The 19596-nt window shown below is 42.2% G+C and overlaps 2 protein-coding genes across 2 annotated transcripts; one reads left to right on the top strand and one right to left on the bottom strand.

The window, feature by feature from the left end:
* Positions 1-265: 265 nt before the first annotated feature.
* Positions 266-12172, top strand: LOC137889294 (CD9 antigen-like). Its single transcript, XM_068733082.1, has 8 exons — positions 266-444; positions 6271-6373; positions 8963-9060; positions 9210-9284; positions 9373-9456; positions 9576-9632; positions 9745-9828; positions 9925-12172. The coding sequence occupies exons 1-8, from the start codon at positions 376-378 to the stop codon at positions 9988-9990; spliced, it is 636 nt and encodes a 211-aa protein (XP_068589183.1). The 5' UTR covers positions 266-375; the 3' UTR covers positions 9991-12172.
* Positions 12173-13460: 1288 nt separating this feature from the next.
* On the bottom strand, positions 13461-19246 carry LOC137889252 (mitochondrial glutamate carrier 1-like). The gene is made up of 10 exons (XM_068733025.1): positions 19198-19246; positions 18305-18412; positions 17640-17765; positions 17324-17379; positions 16780-16870; positions 16572-16690; positions 16272-16467; positions 15709-15866; positions 15510-15585; positions 13461-15407 (listed from the first exon to the last, which is right to left on the bottom strand). Exons 2-10 carry the CDS (start codon positions 18325-18327, stop codon positions 15248-15250), a joined length of 1005 nt encoding a protein of 334 aa, XP_068589126.1. The 5' UTR covers positions 18328-18412; positions 19198-19246; the 3' UTR covers positions 13461-15247.
* Positions 19247-19596: the final 350 nt, after the last annotated feature.

Genomic DNA, 19596 nt, shown 5'->3' with positions numbered 1-19596 from the left:
TACTTTAACTTATTATTGTGTCCTACTGTCAGCCAAAGTGATGAAAGTATCCTTGCATAACATGAACAGAAATTGGGGTTTATACTTTTTGTTGCTAAGTCTTCATCTTGCAGTCTCGGTATCCCCTTCAGCCCCCCTCTGCTTTGTTGAAAGGGGCGGTCTGGAAAGAGTCTGACATCCTGCGGTGTGTGTCTGTGTGTGCGTGTGAGAGAGAGAGAGAGAGAGAGAGAGAGAGAGAGAGAGAGAGAGAGAGAGAGAGAGAGAGAGAGAGAGAGAGCTTCACGATACACAAGTTGAGACCGTTATTGTCTGCGCGGAGCCAACACAACGGTCACAGCATTTTGCGGGAATAAAGGCAAAAAACATCCAGCCAAAATGTCGAAGGTGGAAGGAGGAATGAAATGTGTCAAATACCTTTTGTTCGTGTTCAACTTTATCTTCTGGGTAAGTGTGTGTGAGTGCGTGTGAGTGCGTGTGTGGCGACGGGATGCGAGGCGTGCGTAAACGGAACACGGAGCAAGTGCAGCAGTGCAGACTACTCACTCTGCACAGCTGACGATCACACCCCCACGTGTTATTTCAGTAACGATGCTTAAATTGTTTTCCGTTTTTTGCTTTCATCTTCTTGTGTGCTTTATTTAGTTGCTGACCGTCCCGGCGTGGGTTTACCCCGCGTGATGCGGAAACGGTGACAGCTAGAGGTTCCTAGTTTTGTCTCACCGGGTTCAAATCAGATTTTCCACAGAGGAAAAAACCCGCCCTCATTTTCCCGGGGAAGCGTGTTTTTGAAAGGAAGACTGAATGAAAAGACAGAGAGAAGGGGGAGAGATTGAGAGAAAGCATGGAAAACAAACTCAGCACTTTGCTCCGTGCGCCACATTAACAAACAGAGCTGCAGAGCTGATTGACTAAAGTGAAGTTACAAGCACCTTGGAGCACGAGATCAGCTCAACTGCTGATCTTTTTTAGAAAGCAGCACTTGGGAACTCAAATGGAGGCACAAGAGAGTCACTTTACTCAAGACAACTGTCTGGTGGATGTGAAAGGTGAAACGTGTGTGTGTGTGTGTGTGTGTGTGTGTGTGTGTGTGTGTGTGTGTGTGTGTGTCCTGCACACATGCTTTGCACATGTCCCTTCATAAACCCTGCCATCCTTGTTTAGTCCATTCACTGCATACTATAAATGAACATTCTAATTTAAGATCTACAAGTAGTTGCTGGATAACCTTGTGTGTGTGTGTGTGTGTGTGTGTGTGTGTGTGTGTGTAAAAGTGCACTTTGGGATATGTTTTGTTCCGCTGTTCTCACTCCACAGAGGGGACGCTCCTTTGTGTGTATGTGTCTGTGTGTGTGTGTGTCTGTGTGTGTGTGTGTGTGTGTGTGTGTGTGTGTGTGTGTGTGTGTGTGTGTGTGTGTGTGAGAGATTTTCCAACAAGCATCTGTGGAGTGGATCAGGCGCTGAGTGCAGCGTGAATGGATCCATTGTGACAGCGGGACAATAGCAGCATAACTTCAGTGTGCTGCTCCTGCCTGGCTAAGCATCAGGCCTGCCGGAGCCCTTAATGCAGCGACCCCACCGGTCCAATCATTAAGTTATTCTATCGCCTCTTTCCACTATCCCCACATCCAGGATGGGTGTGGCTGTTTTAGTACATCTGACTGAATGTGGACACTTGCAGAGACAGAGAGGTGAATTATGAGAGGTGACAGACAGGTGGAAAAAGAGGATGCGTGACTGCCTGACAGACATGTTCATGAAAAACAGAGAAAGGAAGACAGCAAATGTGAGAGGAGGGAAAAGGGTCATTGGGAGATTGAGAGGGATATTAATGTGCGTGTGTGCGCGCGCTCACATGGCAAAAGAGGGACAGCTGACCCAGATAAAGACAGAAAGTCAGATCGGTATGAGGATAGCGGGATATTCTGTGGATGTGTGCGTGTGTGTGTTTCATGTTGCACAGGGCCACAGAAACACCAATATGGGTGCACTTCCACATTTTGTTGCTGACTGCATACGAGTTCTGCACATTCCATGCACGTTTTCAGCTGCGAATGAACAGTGTTTACTCTCTGTTCATAATCACTGAATCCCAATCCCCCCCGCCTCTGTTGATGGTGGAGTGAGAGATGATGAGAGAAGAGTGTGTGTGGAGGAGGGGCAGATATGTTTCCCTTCAAACACCCCCCCCCCCCCCTCCATGAGCCCTGAGTGGACAGAAGAGCAGAGACAGGCCGGTGGCTCTTCAACTCTTGCTGTAGTGGGACATGCTGTGAGACATGCTGACACTCACACACTTAAAACACAAAATGAAGTTGTTTTTTTTACCAAAATAATTAAGAGCGCCATCCAACCATCCTCATTTAGCACACACAAAACACGCTCATCGCTCAATACGTGCAAAGTGGCTATGTGTTTATGAATCTCGATGACTCCCTGTCACAGCATGATGTAGTGAGATTCCAATGTAATGCAGGCCACACTATTGTATATGTTATGCTGATGGCTCCAAATACAACGGCTTACCACGGAACATCAATACCTTGCCGGCTTGTCTGGCCTGTGTTTGTGTGCTGTAGTTCACTGACTGCCCTATTTAGTCAAAAAGCCTGGGAGGTTAACAGTGAGGGGCAAGTGTTACTTGTGAAATATCCCAGTGTTCTTTCTACTAATCAACAACAACCGAAATGACACACTTTGGGACTGAGCCCTATTGTCTGTATAAACCATTCAATTCTTTTGTCCAAGTAAAAAAGTAATTGTTTTTTCTCATACAGCAATTGTAAAGCCAACATCTTACCTCTCTGATTTCAGAGGGCTGAAATGAGCAACCTCGTCTCCAAAATTACACTCCCATACAACTGAACAGCATTTTTAATTATCTTTCGAGGAAAACATTTTCTCCTGTAATACGGTTCATGGCTTGGACTTTCCCAAATCAAACAGCTGAGATGTTTATTTTTGAGAAAATTAGGATATTTTTTTCAACAATAAGGTAAGACAGGATTAAAAGATGGATTTATCTATTGTAAGAAATAATTTTACTATCCAAATTGACACACAGTGTGGATGCTTATTGTGAAGAGACGTTTTGAAGATTTCTGGTAAAATGCACTGACTTCAAAAATCTGTATTGGCAGTATATATTATCCCAATATTCAGCCCTACAAACTGTCACGGCTGCTGGAGCAGAACAGGTGGGAAGGAACCCAAATGCAGACGCAGAGACTTGCCGATTCAGCGATGATATTTTAACACAACAAAAGATGCTGACAGACTAAAGAGTCCAAATGTCAGGCAGGAAAGGAGACAGACGACAAGGGCAAGACTGATGAGGAACAGGTGAAAGTCATAAGAGCGGGGCGGACTAAAACAGGAAACAAACTAAAACAAAAACCCTAGGACCACGACACAAACACACTAGTCTGTGTTGTGGAGGTTGATGTGTCACCACACTCCCCCGCGCTCGCAGAGTACAATAGGATTTACTCCACCTATAATGATCCCCCTCCTATTTACACTTTCCCTCCTGCCTATCTTTTTTAATGTGTGCTTGCATATGTTCTCCCAAACATATGCCAGACAGAAGACTATTTTTGACAAGCTTAAATCACTCAACAATTACTGCTAGGTTTAAAGTAGTCCACAGATGTTTTGCTTTTGTTTACTGCTTTTGCTGTAATGTTTTTTCCTGAAAACAGGGTCTAACCTAGAAAATGGATGTCTCAGACTGTCTCTGACTGTGTCAGCTCAGCCCCTGTTTCATGGAAATTCCCCTCACAAAAACACTATTTAACTGCCCTGTTAAAAAATTAGGCCTTGTTACTGTTAAAGAACCTCAATAAAGCTACGACAGTGAGATTTTCGTCCCTGTCTAGAAATATCCAGTCATATAAACTATCTTCAAAGGTGTCATAGGATAGAGAGAGGAGATACGTTTTAGAGATACATAGGCCACAGGTTTAAGTTTCAGCTTTGTCTCTAAATAAGATGCTTCTGTCTTCCGTGTCCGCAGGCAAAGAAAAAAGATGATGGGTCGTCTAACGACTTACACTCTCTTTTCCTTTCTGTCCTCCCCTCTTTCATTCTCTCTTTCATTGTGTCCGTCTGTTTCCCTCCTATTGTGTGCCAAAACGTATAGTCACAGGGAGACAGTGGGTCTTTGTCCTTTGGGTGAGGTTTGGAGGGAGGGGGGTGAGATTAGGTGGGGTAGAGGAGGGGTATACATGGAGATAAGTCAGGGGGCGGGCTGGCAGATTTGAGAGGCAGAGGGGCCGAGAGAAGGGAGGGGAGGGGTGTGTCTGGTGTCAGAGCGGGTAATGATGGCAGACGAAGTGGTGGGGGGTAAAGCAGGGGGTATGTAAGCAGTGAGGGGGTTAATGGGACCTCTGGGATGACTGAGTGAGTGCCAGAGTTGAGAATGTGCTTTATATGTCAGCTACTGCCTGCAGTATTGGATGCCTTTTTCTAAAATGAGACTTTTTCAGTGTGGTCGCCATTCAATGCATCTGGTTTTGAAAAGGCTTTTAAATGAAGCCGTAATAGTAATGAGGTTTGGCTGAGCTCTGAGCTCTTTGCAATTGTGAAACAACCATCTGCTCCTCCTACACCACTAACACGGCCTAGCTTGGGACAACAGCAACACTTCCACACGATTCAGTTGGCAGCAGTTCTCGCCTCACACCTCCAACAACACCATCGCGCCATCAGGTGCTCCGACAAATACCAGGGTTAAATAGATCCAGAGCCCCTCTCCGCACTAATCCAGCCTGCTTCAGTAAATCTACATATCTGCAGCCTTCACTTTAATGTACTTTATCACTTTGGACCTGCTAATCCTGAAACCCCAAGAGCTGAGCTGTCCCATACATCAGCACGCATGACACTAAATCCTTAGTTTTGGAGGAAGTCTGCTTCCCAACACCTGTCTTATTCCAATGCTTTACAGCTAAGCTACTGGCTTTACTTCAGACCAACACTATAAAATATAACTTGAGGACCTGCAGTGGAGGAGAAGAGGAGTGTAGAAAGTGAGGACTAGAAGATAAAGAATGAAAGAAGTGAAACTTGAGAAATTGTGCGGACTTTTTAAGTGGATTTGAGTGGACAAACATGGGGCAGTTTGTTTTTGTCTGAACTTTGGAATGGGGTTTGTTTCTCTAAATAAATTCACTGAACAGAGCCAGAGGACACAGAAACAAACAGTCACACTACATAAATTCTGATATCTAGGACACAGAGAGACCATGTGACAAGCACTCCTTAATACTCTCCATTTAGACAAATCATTTTATTTCTCTGCACACACACACACTGTTGTTTTGAAGCTCAGCTCGGAAGGTTTTTAGACTCCATAATCCTCAGGGGGCATGGGCTCAGTGATCATTAAAACCTCTCAGTATTGATCTGTCAGTGGTGCGCCCACCACAGTCTCTGTCCTTGAGAGCATCTCAGATCTCATCAAAACAAAGTGTTTACTTCAAGGTCTTCTGACCACTTAGAGAATAAAAGTTTTTTGTTGCAGTGAGTTTGCAAGAGCATTGCAGGGAGTAGGATTTTGTTCAATGTATATTGATGGTGGTTTAGATGAAGGAAACTATGAGCAACATGGAGCCACATTTCCAAACAAACAGGAGAGCCTGTTGAAGCTCAAGGTGCCACACTGCTGCACGCAGCCAAGCGGGTCATTTTCTCCCTACCGGGACGCCAAAAAGTTACAAAAGTTACATTTCGCTGGAATCTAGAAGATAAATGAATCACCCATGATACTGACAACGTTTCATACCTATTGGTTTAACAAAGAAACATTACATTTTAGCCTAACAACTCTTACAGAGATTATGCTCCTGTTGCCGATGTGCAAAGGGTGGAGGGTCGGAGTGGAAACTCCACAGCACCATTTGCCTTATGTGGAAAATCACATTTAGAGAAAGCAAAAGAACAAGCCCTCTGAAGGCCTGAACATCAAGCACTTACACTCTTGTGCTTTGGATGAAAAGAGTGGTGTGTGTGTGATCGCACCTGTGATGAATGCTGAAACCAAGAACATTGATTTTCTACTGTATTGAGGACCGTCTGCAACCATGTGACATTTTAACGATTATTACGTCTATAGTTTGTATTTATTGCAACTGGTATGCATTAGTCTCGACAGCGCATGACTGTGAACTACTTGTCTACAGAGGTCCTGTATTTGTTGTTCAATGCATTTTGTCTGAAATAAGTGGTCATTATGTAGCTTATTACCAGTCCTTCTCTCTTCTCTCTCTGCAGTTGATGGGATCTTTTGTTCTGGCAGTGGGACTGTGGCTGCGCTTCGATCCAGAAACTGTGTCTCTTCTCAATGTTGACAAGGCTCCAGACACTTTCTTCATTGGTGAGTACCATAACACACCTCAGGTAATCTTCACAGTCAATGTACACACAGTGTAGGTGTGTAAGAACATGCTGTATATCGCTGTTGCTAGTAATTATATATTGTTTTGTTTTTTTAAAGTTTGTGTGTGTCTTTTTTATGTTGCTCAGAAACCACTCTAAATGGGTCACGGAAAGTAGTATCACATGTTAGACGTTTATGTTATGACTGATATTAGGAATGGAAAATGAGAATTCATGACACATTTTTGCAGCATTGACAACAAATCACATCATGACACTGTTGTATCTTTTTAAATCAATCCATGAACTTTGCAAATAAGTAACATAATATCATTTTTAGATATGCTAGACACACATTAGCACCATAAACATATCAAAATGTCTTGTTTTTTTCCACTTCTCTGGCTTTAAATATGTTTGATCACAAATTTCAGGTCTGTTTCTATGGATATTCCACAGGCCTCCATGCACATCACATACACACATATACACACTCCACAAGCACATATAAAAGCCCACACACGCACAGAAATTGTGTTTAAGGGGAAGTACTGAGTGCTTCTACGCAAGTCAGGCTTGTTGTGTGTGAATGCAAAAGTGTTGTGAGTGTCATAGTTTCACCAAGTTTGCCATGCACGGTGAAATGTCAGAATGCAACATGCTCTCATGCTCTTTTGTATTATTAGTGCCTGCTTCTTATGCGCTGGAGATGAGTGTGAATAACAGGAAATGACTGCTCTACATAGAGCTTAAACGCATGAGAGAAACCACAGGGCTGCTAACCACCTTTCAATCAGACACCCTGCCCAGATGGAAAGAGACGGAGGAGGAGGAGGAGGAGCAGACACTGAGTGTTGGGACACAAAAAGAGCATTTGGAAGAGGTCACTCATAGAAATAGATGGGGATCCATGGCAAAGATTTGAAGGAAAAACAAGATGGGACGTCAATTGACAAATGACAAACAAAAAGGGAAAAGAAAGAGGTGCTTATTTCTTGTGTGGAACTATTCTTCAACGTCCTCTCTCTGATCACAGCAATCAGTGTGATACTTATAATGTCAGTTATTCTAACAATCTCCAGACTAAACCATCCTCCTCCTGATGTTTACTGTATTTTCTTCTCTGAAGCCAGTTTAGAACTGATACGGTGGTGTAATGTTGGTGAGAGTTATTTTCTTAGGAAAGCCTGTAACGCCTTCAAGGTATTTCATTTCCTGTTTCTGTGTGTTTGTATGTGAACTAAGAGTCAGGTCTCTATGCTGTTTGACTGAGGATGGGGGGCTTCTTGAAGTCAGGTACTCTTAGAGTATAGTGCTGCACATGGCTTTGACATTTAGTGCGCTGTCCCCACAGACACAGCTGAGAGCGCTCAACAGTTGCTATAAGAACATGACGAACAACTTCAGACTAAGCGCTGAAGGGAAAAACAAGTAGAGGAACAGCATCTCTTTCAGTTTGTGAATGCAGCAGCATTACTTGTCACCAGCTGTGATAAGTTAAAAGCTGATCAGCAGGCTAATTGATTGCTAGACACCTTAAAGATGGAGCCAGTGATTCTGGAGAAATATTTGAACTCAACACCCAAACAAAGTCCTCCAACCATATTTACTGTTCCTCTCGCTCCCACTGCCTTTCTCTTTACCCATCCATGGACCATTACTCTGTCATGTGCACGACCACAAACGACCCTGTCGCTAATTGGCTTGGTTCGAGCCACTTTGTTTTGTTTCCCGCTTTCAGAGCCAGGGCTGTGTATGAACACCGGATTTTTTTTTTTAAGTGCACACACAGAACAAACAGCTCACGGACCGCAGGGAGAGCAAGTTTAAGGCGGCAGCTAAACCCTCCTTCCTAACAAACAAAACAAATGACGCACCCAACTCAATTATTACGTCACATCAAGTCTTTTTGTTGACTCATCAGGACCCTATAAACGGTCTTCCTCTCCTGTTTCCACCTAAGCATGTATCACCTAGGGGCGGACGCGTCCTCACTCACCCCATCCTCTGCAGAGCTGTCGCCTGGCAACAGACCCCACCTGTATGAGTGCTGTTTCCCAATGAGTGGGTTAATGGGAGATCAGGGCATCTAAGGAGGTCCCACTTAGAGCTCCTCTTAAATAAGGCTGTTGGCAACAAGGCTATTTACAAGGCATCTCAAATGAGGACACATTTAAAAGGCACAATAAGTGGGTCCACTCCTAAAAAAAGATCTAAGCACTAACCACAGAAATAGCACAGTGTTAAATGTGAATACCATCGTCCGCGCACTAGTCTGCTCGGCAATCTAGACTATAGTGACTGTTTCAACTTACATTTCTAGCTCTATGCTGCCCTCTGCTGGTGCTTCTATAGCTCATAATTGCCAGATGAACTATGGGGAAAGCGGAGCATGTTATTAACAGAGATGTTGTAGGGAACCAAACCATTTTTTACCAGCCCGTTTTAAGCTGGAAATTCTTAATGATGTTGATGAATAGAGTGTATCAAATCAAAAGGTATTCTGGTGGTTGTTTGACTTTAAAAGTCTTTATTTCCTGCATTTTTGTTTATAATTGCATCAGTGTCTTTTTCCGTGTTCCTCCAGGTGTCTATATCCTGATCGGTGCCGGCAGTCTGGTGATGTTGGTTGGTTTCTTTGGCTGTTGTGGAGCTGTTCGGGAATCTCAATGCCTGCTGGGTTCAGTGAGTACAAACGCATACGTACCACAAGAGCAAAATCTGAACGGAAATGCTTTTGTCTTAGTTAGACACCTTTTAATTATCTTTAAGTTGACATGTATTTCACCTTCCTATTTATTGTCCCTCTTTATTGTTTCTGTGGATTTCTTCAGTTCTTTGCTTGTCTGTTGATCATCTTTGGTGCGGAGGTGGCAGCAGGGGTGTTTGGATTCTTAAACAAAGACAAGGTACATTAAACATTTGATAGCTTGAGTAGTAGATTGAGTTCAATGAGTCCTAATTGCACCACATCATTCACTGTCCACTATCACACAGATTATCAAAGACGTTCAGACCTTCTACACAACGACCTACAATGAAAACAATAACAGCACATTGATCATCTCATACCAGAAAGTAGTAAGTATAAAATCAAGTATTTAGAGCAACACCTTTTTTTTCTTTTCTTAATGCATAGAAAATGCATTACAAAAACTGTGTGCTCATACATCATATTGTGTTTTTCTTTCCACTTTCAGCTGAACTGTTGTGGGACCATAGAAAGCCCCTGTTCTGAACCCACAACAAATCCTAAGGTAAGATCTGACACCAGCTCCAGACTCTAATGAATGAGTCATGGCGTCATACAAATCATCCTGGTTCACGACAACTTGACACTGCTTGATTCCCCTTATCTTTGGTCTGCAGGACTGTGAGACAGGCATCAAGGAGTTCTTCAACAGTAAACTCTACATCATTGGATACGTGGGCATCGGCATCGCTGGGGTCATGGTGAGTTAGCGTCTGAGAAGACTTGAAAACACACGCAAATACACACACATTGCGAGCGAGAACGATTTTGTTCAAAATCTGTTTTTGTCTCAACAGATCATTGGGATGATCTTCAGTATGGTGCTCTGCTGTGCCATTCGCAACAGCAGGGAGGTCATCTAAGCTGGACCCTTGACCTCGACCTCTTCTGCACCCAGCCCCAAAAGACTGTACAGCCTTCAGATCAAATGTCAACCTTAGTCCATCATCCATCCAGGGACCCAGGAAATAGATGTTCAAAAATATCCTTTCCACTATGATGCTAAAACCAGCTCTCCTGGACTGATTTACCACTATTTTCTCTTTTTTTATTATTTGTACTCACAAGCAAAGTAGCACCCTCTACCTTCCATAACATTCTGATATGACCAAAACAGCAGGATCAGTGTGATTTCTGATGTTGACCTGACAATCTGTCAAATTGTTTTCCTCCTCATGGCCATTTGGTCACCATTATAAATGTTAACCCACATACTGTCGCAGTAGTGTCAATTCTTTTTCACACAGCCTTGACACTGACCCCTCGACTGTGGGAAACTTTAGCCCCGAGAGAGCAAACCCGAGAGGTGAAAGCAATGTTGTGTTACATGAGATCACAGCCTTAAAAAAAAGGTTGGCTGGAATCTCCTAGGGAATCCTGATTGGTGGAATCAGAGTGGGGTGTCAAGAGGGAATGGCCAGTGAATGTTTCGGGAATGCATCCATCATGCAGCCCCTGTGCCCTCACTCACACACATACAGTATACACTCTGTGTGAACTTAACAATCAACATAGATTTTTCTCTACAAGAAAAATCAGCAGTTATCTTAAACGAATAGTTCAGCATCTTGGAGAATACACATGTTCACTGTGTTGTCGAGGGTTAGCTTAGTTTAGCTGTAGTTCATATTTACTTTACAGACATGAGAGTGGTATTGATCTTCTCATCTTGGCAAGAATGTGAATAAGTATATTTCCCAACTCTTCCTTACATTTTAGTCCATTTACAACAAACCATGCATTCTTTATATTTTTCAAACAATGCAGGTATGTGGTGGAGTTCACAACTCAAGCCAAGAGTCAAAAGCTGCCTGGAGCGGAAATGTAAATCCAAAAATCTAAAGTGCACACCCGCTGAACTAAAAACCAAATTTTATTTTTCGTCCCGAAGGAAAAGCTCCTCTTCTATAAATGCTCTCTTACAGAAGAGGGTATCCTTGAGTCTATGTTGACTGTATGTCAAGATCATGTGGCCGCATGTGGATGTTTACAGGCTAAATATATGCTAGCCAGTCAACTGAGAATAGACAGTGGGGCTGTGAAATTGGGTTAGTCAAACACATCACCCCACCTCCATCGTCTTTCCCCTCTGTGCCTTAAAAGTACACCACCCACAACAAAACAAAAACTGAGAAATAACCTCTGTTTTCCTCTCATCTCTTCAACCTCAGCAGATAAAAGGTTTGGACAGAAATGCCCGACCTCCAATAACTTCTATTTACCCAGGTTCCCTCAGGCCACTGTTAATTCTGTAGGGTTTATTACAGGACTCTGGTATGTAAATATATGTGACTTTTCTTGTAGTTGTACGTTACTTGTGGATGATGTGATAGTCACTATTTAACAAGCTGTATGTAGATATGAGCTTGCAGTAGTTGTATGACGTTCATGTAGTCATGTGTGTTTGCGATAGTCAAAGCAAATCCACACAACTAACAGCTTCTTAATGTGCCTTTCTTTAATAACGAGCTATTTGAACAACGGGCTGTCGGAACGTAGCAAAAGATTGTAGCAAAAGTGTACATATGTTCGTAGAGTTGGACTGCAAGTAATTGTTACACACATTCGACTTGCCATTATTGTTTTGGTGTGTCACACTTCTTCTCTGCCAAGAGAGCTGAAGTGGTGAAAGCAACAACTTCTCTGCCAACTATTTCAAAAGCCCTTTGGTCATTTTAGAACATTTCAGTGTAATGTGACACAAGTGAGGATACAAAAAAGGCTTTTTTTTTTCCCACTCCAGAAGGCGGCGTTTACTCTGAGTGACAAAACAGAGTCACTAGACTGTTACTTCACAGGCTCTGTGAGGTTAAAATAGGATGAACTAGGAACAGTTAAGTGTGACTCACTCCACAAAGCTGTTGATGTGTTTCTCAGTTGTATTTGTTTGAACAAATCTGGAGATGTAATGTACTGTGCACACAGAAAGACACTGTGTACACAGTCGAGCCTTTCGTAGTTGATTGTGTGTTAATTTATTTTGATACCATTCCAGGCTTCTCAGGAAGATAGTTGTTTGAAGTTTAATAAAGCTTTTAAAGTTTACATTGTTTCCTGTGTCTTATTTCATCACAGGGGTTTACAATTTCTGATAGTTTATATTTATTATCTAGTAATCTTGACACAAGAACAGAATAGTTATTAGTAAAGTGATGAGACTATAGTGATGCAGTTGTATGCATGACTTTGCTAATAAAAAGACATAACAGCTCTTTGCATCAGTTGTTCCAGATTTAAGGGGGTTGTGTGTTTTTCTCAGCAAAACTGTGCAGATAACTCAGGAAACAGGGTTGGAAGGCAGGGTTTGAGTATTTTGCATTTGTGTTTCTGAGATGGGATTTTTTTTCATGTTGAATAACTTGTTAGATCTCGTTACCAAAGACATTTCTAAGCCGTGATATCAAACTCCATTACACACACAGCCTCAGTCACATACTCCACTGGCTAAATCTACACTCAGTCCTTCTCAATGCTGAAATATAACCTCCCCACCTTACCAAATGTAATTTATACAGGCCGATACTTTCATCAGATCTTATTTGAAAATGGTGCAGTGTTTTATTTACACTCAGCATTAATGAAGAAAGGCCAAGTTTTTTCATTCAATTATTGGTTACGGAAAATAAAAATGAATCCACATTAACACACAAAATCACAGTTAAATCTGTAGTAGATTTCCAAATGTAGTAGTCTTACTGTATAGGTATTTTAAGGAATCACGTAATCCCCAGGAAAGCCAGTACTAATTCACTGTAGCACATGAATATACATTACGAGGAATGGTGTGCTATATAGATCTAAGAATGAGTTATATTTAAACATGGCTTTAAAACGGCTTGTAGTCAAAATGACCCATGTAGCCATTGAAAATGATGGTTACAGAAACACATTCAAACAGATGGACTTATTCCATCATAATGTGATTTATTTATTTTTTCTTCCCAGCTGATAGGATTTAAAATCCCCTCAGATTAAATAGGTTTCCAGGTTTGGTCGCATGTGTTTCATGTCAGAGTTTCACCTTTCTGCGCTTGAGCTGAAAGGACAGCTGAATATTTAGTTATGCCTGTGATGCAGCAGAGGCTCCAGGACTCCCCAGGGTAGAGTTACCCCAACGCTGCAGCATGAGCATTTTTACAGCCTCAAACGAATCCATGCCAGTGATGCATGTGTAAAGAAGCAGGGTAACACCCCTTAAGATTGCATCAGAAAAAGTATTACACTGTCTACAGTCAACCTGCCACTATTCCCTACAGCCCTACCTGAGAATACATGACTGAATATGCAATTCTTCAGGCTGCACACACTCCACAAATAACACAAGTAAACACTGCATTTATAAATATTTATTCGGCATTAACAAATGTATTTACATGCGCAATTCAATTAATTAAGTTCATTACAATGAAGTTAAAAATAATTGATTGTCGTCTAAACTGGTTAAAACACTTTTGAACATATTGAAATGTTAAAAACTGTTCTCAGTTTGAGTTTAACTTGGCAACGTTTGAGACAAATGAAAAATACAAGATACATATTTACATAAAACTGTTTGACCAATGAAATTCTCCATAAGAGGGTGAGTGCAGCCCAAAATTGCACTTCGTTCTGCTTCTTAATACACGATACACTTGTGTGGGCTCCTGTATCTCTAACAGACAAGAAAACCTGACCAGTCACGAACAACCACTGTCAACTAAGAGAAAGTGGCTATTTATAGGTCATGATACACCTTTTCCAGAAGATTTGGTCCCAAAAGCATATCAAATCACATTAATAAAGTAATGTCCATCATTAGACTAGTTTACCACCATCTAGTCTGCCTCAGATGTAGATTGTGGTTACAAGCCAACCATTGGCCGCCTATTTCAGCTAGCATGCTCTTCTCCATCTACTATCTATCCATCGCTGCATCCTGTGCTTAGTGCTGTCCAAGACAATTGTGAGGTGTTTAAAGAAATACAAGACAGGGCATTTTCCCCTATAGCAGAATATTAATGTGTGGAGCCAGACCACAGCGAAAGGTCTGGCGAGACTAGGCATCATCTAACGCCATTTCCTTCTCCGCAAAAAGCAGGTCTCCAAAGTTAACCGCAGAAGGTCTTATTGAGTTGCGGACTTCAAGCCCGCGTTTTACATAAAGAGTTGCCACAGAGAGATTGCCCACAGTGTCCATTAAAAAACCCAAACACCTCAACAACATTGTCCTGAGAAATAAACACCAGATAGCACCTACGAACAGTTTCAGTTTAGTGACCAACTGTAAAGCAGTGTAGATAAAGAGAATGGGCAAACAGTTCAATAACACAGGGAATTTACTTCTTGCAACAGAAAGTGATTCAACACAGGATTCCTGTATGGCATACAGGTGAACAGGAAGTCCAGATGTTCATTCAGTCTAAAGCTATGACCTTTTATCGGTTTTCCAGATCTATTCCAAACCAGGTTGTTCAGAGAAAAACACCTGACAATTATTTTGTCAGAAAAGTTATTTAGCAAATTATATCTGCTTTACACTACATCCATGGCCCAGTTTCACATGTAACCCTTTAAAACAGGATTGAAGCTATTCAAGTAATGTTTAAATATTCTGCCTTTGTTATTACATAGTAGATGCTGTAAGGTCTCTTTTGTAACATCATGTAACCGTCGTTAGACCTAGTGGTCTCCAAGATGGGGCAGTTGGAAGGGATATACAGGTTAGGGTTACAGTGAAGGGCAATTGATACGGGGCATAATGAGGGATAGGGGCTAAATCTAGGAAAACATGGGAAGGGTTTGGTGTGACAGGTCTGGAGTCTGATCTGAGTGCAGTGGTGATCAATGTAGGACTATCGAGTCCCTTAGTGAGGAAAGCAATTCTGCTCTCACAATATGCTCCACAGAGACCCAGATAGAAATACAAGTTTCAATCTCTCAAATTAGACCAAGTCATGCTAAAGGCATAATTTGAACCATTTTTTATTTAAATGGCATCTCTCTGGTCCCTTTAGCATTTTTATCTGAAAGCCTCCAAAAATAAATAAGGTACACAGTGGTAGAGAACTAGGTCCATGGCTATGCCCTGTGCATAGCTGCCTGTAATTTAATAAAGCGGCAGACAGACTAGGAAACAGCAGTTTATGCAGAGTAGATGTTGGAGGGCGTGTACCCAAGCAGGAACTCTCCAACTCCTACAAAGTACACAACCTGTGCAATGCCAAAGAGTGGGGCAATAACTAGGGCCCGGCAACTGGCCCCCTTGAGGAATGCTCCAGGACCCTCCTTTCTCAGGATCTTTCTGCAATTGAGGAGAGTGTGCAGGGTTAGCATGTAACCTGTGCCATTCATGCAAACCTTGTGGAAGGAAAGGCATTCTGTTTGATGACTATGACTTATTTACCTGATGCAGTCCACCACTCCATTGTAGGTTTCCTCGTTAGCTCCTTTTTTGAGTGATTGTAGCCTTGTCTTGACCACTGCACCAGACGTACAAAGCATATTAGTGGAGAATTCATAAAAAAATCTTTGAAACAACTTTAAACTTTCAGTAAATAATGCTTATGTTTGGTGACGTTATCTGCATAGACTGAGTCACTGACCGTCACAAGGGCTGACAGTCACAGCAGCGATGGATCCAGCCAGGCAGCCAGACATGAAGGACCAATAAAAGGGCACAGATGGGTCTTCAGATGAGCGCTGGCCGAGCTTGTGCAGATGTGCAAAAAGAGGGAAATACACAACGGAGAACGGGATGTCCCTAAAAAGGCAACAAAAAAATAGCATATTAGCCACATTAAGAGCTGACAAAAGATGGAAAACCAGTTGAAGCTTTTGTTGGTAACTTAACGTAATAAAAATAAATGTGTCACATTTACTCAAACTGTCACTATATCCTGACAGTAGTCCATGAAAGAGATAACCTGTTCCTTTGCCACCATTTAGTGCTCCCAGTGGCATCTGCAAGAATCAAGCGCCCGAAGAAAAACAACCAATCAGAGCCGAGGAGTCTCTCACGCAACTGTCATTCTTTTTTCACAGATTATCCATCTCAGGTTATCCGTCTCAGGATACTGACAGTTTGAGAAAATATGACAAAACGTTATTTTTATTATAGTTATCAACTGTGGCTTTAAGCAAGAGCAAGCATGAAATCCCATCTCACCTCATCAATGTGGCTCCGAGTCCCCTGTACAGTCCTGTCACTCCTTTGGTCCTCAGCAGCTCTCTGGTGATCTGTGTGGCGGACACTCGCATGACTTGAGGTGCAGGGCTGGTGTTGTAGGAACGGCTAAGAACAGCGCTGGTCCCCCCCATCTTCAGAGTCGTCACTACACTAGGCACCACCCTCTGCTGGGCCGCTGGCAGAGAGAGGAAACATATTGTAACTGTTTTAGGGTAACTGTTAAGGATGTAAAGAGCACATCAAAGCATTATTTGATGCTGCTGATTTCCTTGTAATTACCTAGCCTGCCAGCATCCTGCAACTGGATCTTCAGCATCTCCATGGGTGTGGTGATTATGACCTGGCACATTCCTGCACAGCATCCTGCCAACATCTCCTTTAACACCGTCAACCTGCCACTGAAGACACATGGACAGGGTTAAAAAAAGAAAGAAAAGGGAATGACGTTGCCCTACAGGAGTCTGTCTTAATCCGTGGTACTACTCACCCATCTTTGCTCAACTGGTGGCGGAAGAAGTCATTAGCAGCCAGTTTGATGGCCTTCTCTGGGGTTACCAGGGTGAGATTTACTGCTGCGCCTGCAATAACAAGCATTGACAAACTTAATACTAATGAACCATTGATGCAGCAAGATGTCTGTAAAATAAATTAATTCCACATCACAGAGGTTGTCAATCAGATAAAGCAACAATGATTTATGTGAGGCATAAAATGTCCATTGCTTCAGTGCAGTGAGTTGTGGTTATGTGATCACTGTCTTACAAGATGAACCACTGATTAACCTATTTTCATGGAATTTCATGGAATCATGGAAGCACTTAGCCATGACACAGCATGGAGGATGAAAAAAAAAAATTAAAGAAACTTAGCATAAGAAAAGCATCCTTCTTTGGGAGTCAGATGAATTTGGTAGGTTTGCTTAAGTTTAGGCCAATCAAAGTGTATCACAGGTCTTGATATTCTATTCAAGGAGACTATTCAGGCACATCTTAAAAACGTCAGTGTGGTACGGACAATGCGACTAGTCTTACCTCTGTACATGCCAAAGTAACCTTCCGATTTAACTGTCTTTATTAGGCAATCCATCCTGAAGGAGAATAAACACAGACATTGATAGTTATGCTAATGATTTAAAGGATACCCTCATGTTTATGCATAATATAATTAAGTGAGTATTAATAAAATAGAGTCAGGGCTTGGAAAATGAAAACTTGGGAAGAGTCTTCATACAAGGAGATAGTTTTCAAATGATGTGTGGTAGGTAACTATTAAAAGGTAAATAGTAAATACTGAGAAGGGGGAAGGGGGCCATCTGTGATCTTTTCTTTTGGCTTGTGTGGCTCTTACATGTTCTTGTAGAGTTGCTGCCCGCTGCGCTGGTTCTGTAGGCGGGTCTTGGCCAGGTCGATTGGGAACACACAAGTGACTCCTACCATGCCTGCAATCCCTCCATTAATCAGTTTAGCTGGGAGGCTGTTTAACGACAAGTCAGAACAGACATGCGCATAACAATCATTCCCTTTCTCATAACATTCCTAGAAATTGAGTAAAGGTGTGGCAAAGTCAAGTGAGGTTACAGAACCTACTGAAACCAAACTGAAGCAGTACAAGGATTTGGTCGTCTAAAGCACAAAATGAAGGACACCATCTCCAGAGGAAAGTAATTCATTAGGCTTTTTAAGCATGTGTATTTGTGTATTCTGTTCGTGAGGCATTAGCATTGCAACAGAACTGGGTACAGAGTGACTGCCTCTGGGAATCTGCTCATCCAAAAATAACTTGCCGACAGAGTAAATCACACAACATACACATACGTGCAGAAGGCATTACACACTAAGGCTTTTATGATTTGCCATGTTAGCTAGAGCAACAGAAGGCAAACTACAACTGTTTTATATTACATTAATGCAGTTAAATAATCTTATTCCTATTTTGCTCTTTGAGAAGCCTACACACGGTATCATGCTGGAGGGGTTTGGTGTGTTGTCCTAATGGACAGAGCAGGTTCATACCTAATCTGCTGTTGCTGGGCCATGGTTCTTGGTTGTTGAGAGTGCAAAAGATGGTCCGCACAAAAGGAGGCAGCAGAGGGAAAGCAGGCTGAGAGTCCCTGGGAGACACTAAGCAAGGCAGGAGGAGAAAGAAGGTCAGTCTTATATATTGAGAGAGAGAGGAAAGGCCAGCCCTGAAGATCCAGGGATAAATTTGACATTACTCTCCACCCACTGGACCGCCAGCCAAGAACTGGAGCCAGGCACAGCCATCACCCTACCGAAATCAAACCACAAGCCAACTAGCTCCCAGGGGTTCATCTCCCTATCTTGTGAGGGAAGTTGCCAACAAGTCCTCTGTCCAACATTCATGGATTGGGGTAAAATGAAAAGAATGAAGTAATATCTACCACCTTATTATACTTGGAGCAGTCATATGAATTGGGTTAAGGAAGTTAGACGATACGACTTTGGCCATGCAATGTCTTATTCATTTTAATTATGTATAGAGACACATTCATCATCAGTCATTGGCAGTAACATTAATAATCAAAAACACATGTACTAAATACATTTCTTCAAGAAGAAACTCGAATGCTCAAAAACAGAAGTGAGCAACTTTGCAACTTTTCTTTCAAACTTTTACCCTTTGCTTAAAACCTGTAATTTGGTTGCCTATGGTACTATGGTAAAACAGTAAAATAACTTGAATAAAGGGCGTATGTTTGGACAATATGCTAAGTGCTAGCACCAATTTATGCAATCACATGATAATTGACAATTGGTGGACATAATATTATGACTATTAATGACTTCTAATCAGGACTTCTGATAAGATGTAACGCTAATTATGATACGGTAGCCTTTACCGTGTCTGCTTTGACTATGTTCCGGTAAGAGCATGCATGACCCACCTTAAAATAAGAGATTAGGTGGTGCTGCAAAATTGAACCGCTGTCTTCGCATCGCTGCAGGGGCCGAATGGTTGAATGAACGTTAGGAAGGACGCAAGGAAGCGCAAACAGCCAGGAGCGTTTCGGACCTGACATCTTGGCCAATGAAAAGAGTGTATTTGTAAAGTGGGAGGGCCAACTCTGCTCAGAAACATACGTCAAACAGGTAAGCATGAAGCAACTTTTACATACAAGAGTATTCCCAACAGTGTTAGGAGTTAATCCTGTGGATGTTTGTGAGACATGTGCATATAGGCTACGTTGTGCAAACAAGTAGCCTATGCCCAATGTGTAAAGCCCTATTAGTAAAGCCACTCAAATGAACAAAATCAGCCTCCTCCCATACTGAGAATAGGCCCA

This window comes from Cebidichthys violaceus, unplaced genomic scaffold, assembly GCF_023349555.1.
Source record: "Cebidichthys violaceus isolate CVI_PGR_0920_01 unplaced genomic scaffold, fCebVio1.0.p SCAF_6, whole genome shotgun sequence".
NCBI classification, from domain to species: domain Eukaryota; kingdom Metazoa; phylum Chordata; class Actinopteri; order Perciformes; family Stichaeidae; genus Cebidichthys; species Cebidichthys violaceus.
This window is presented reverse-complemented; position numbering and strand designations above follow the sequence as displayed.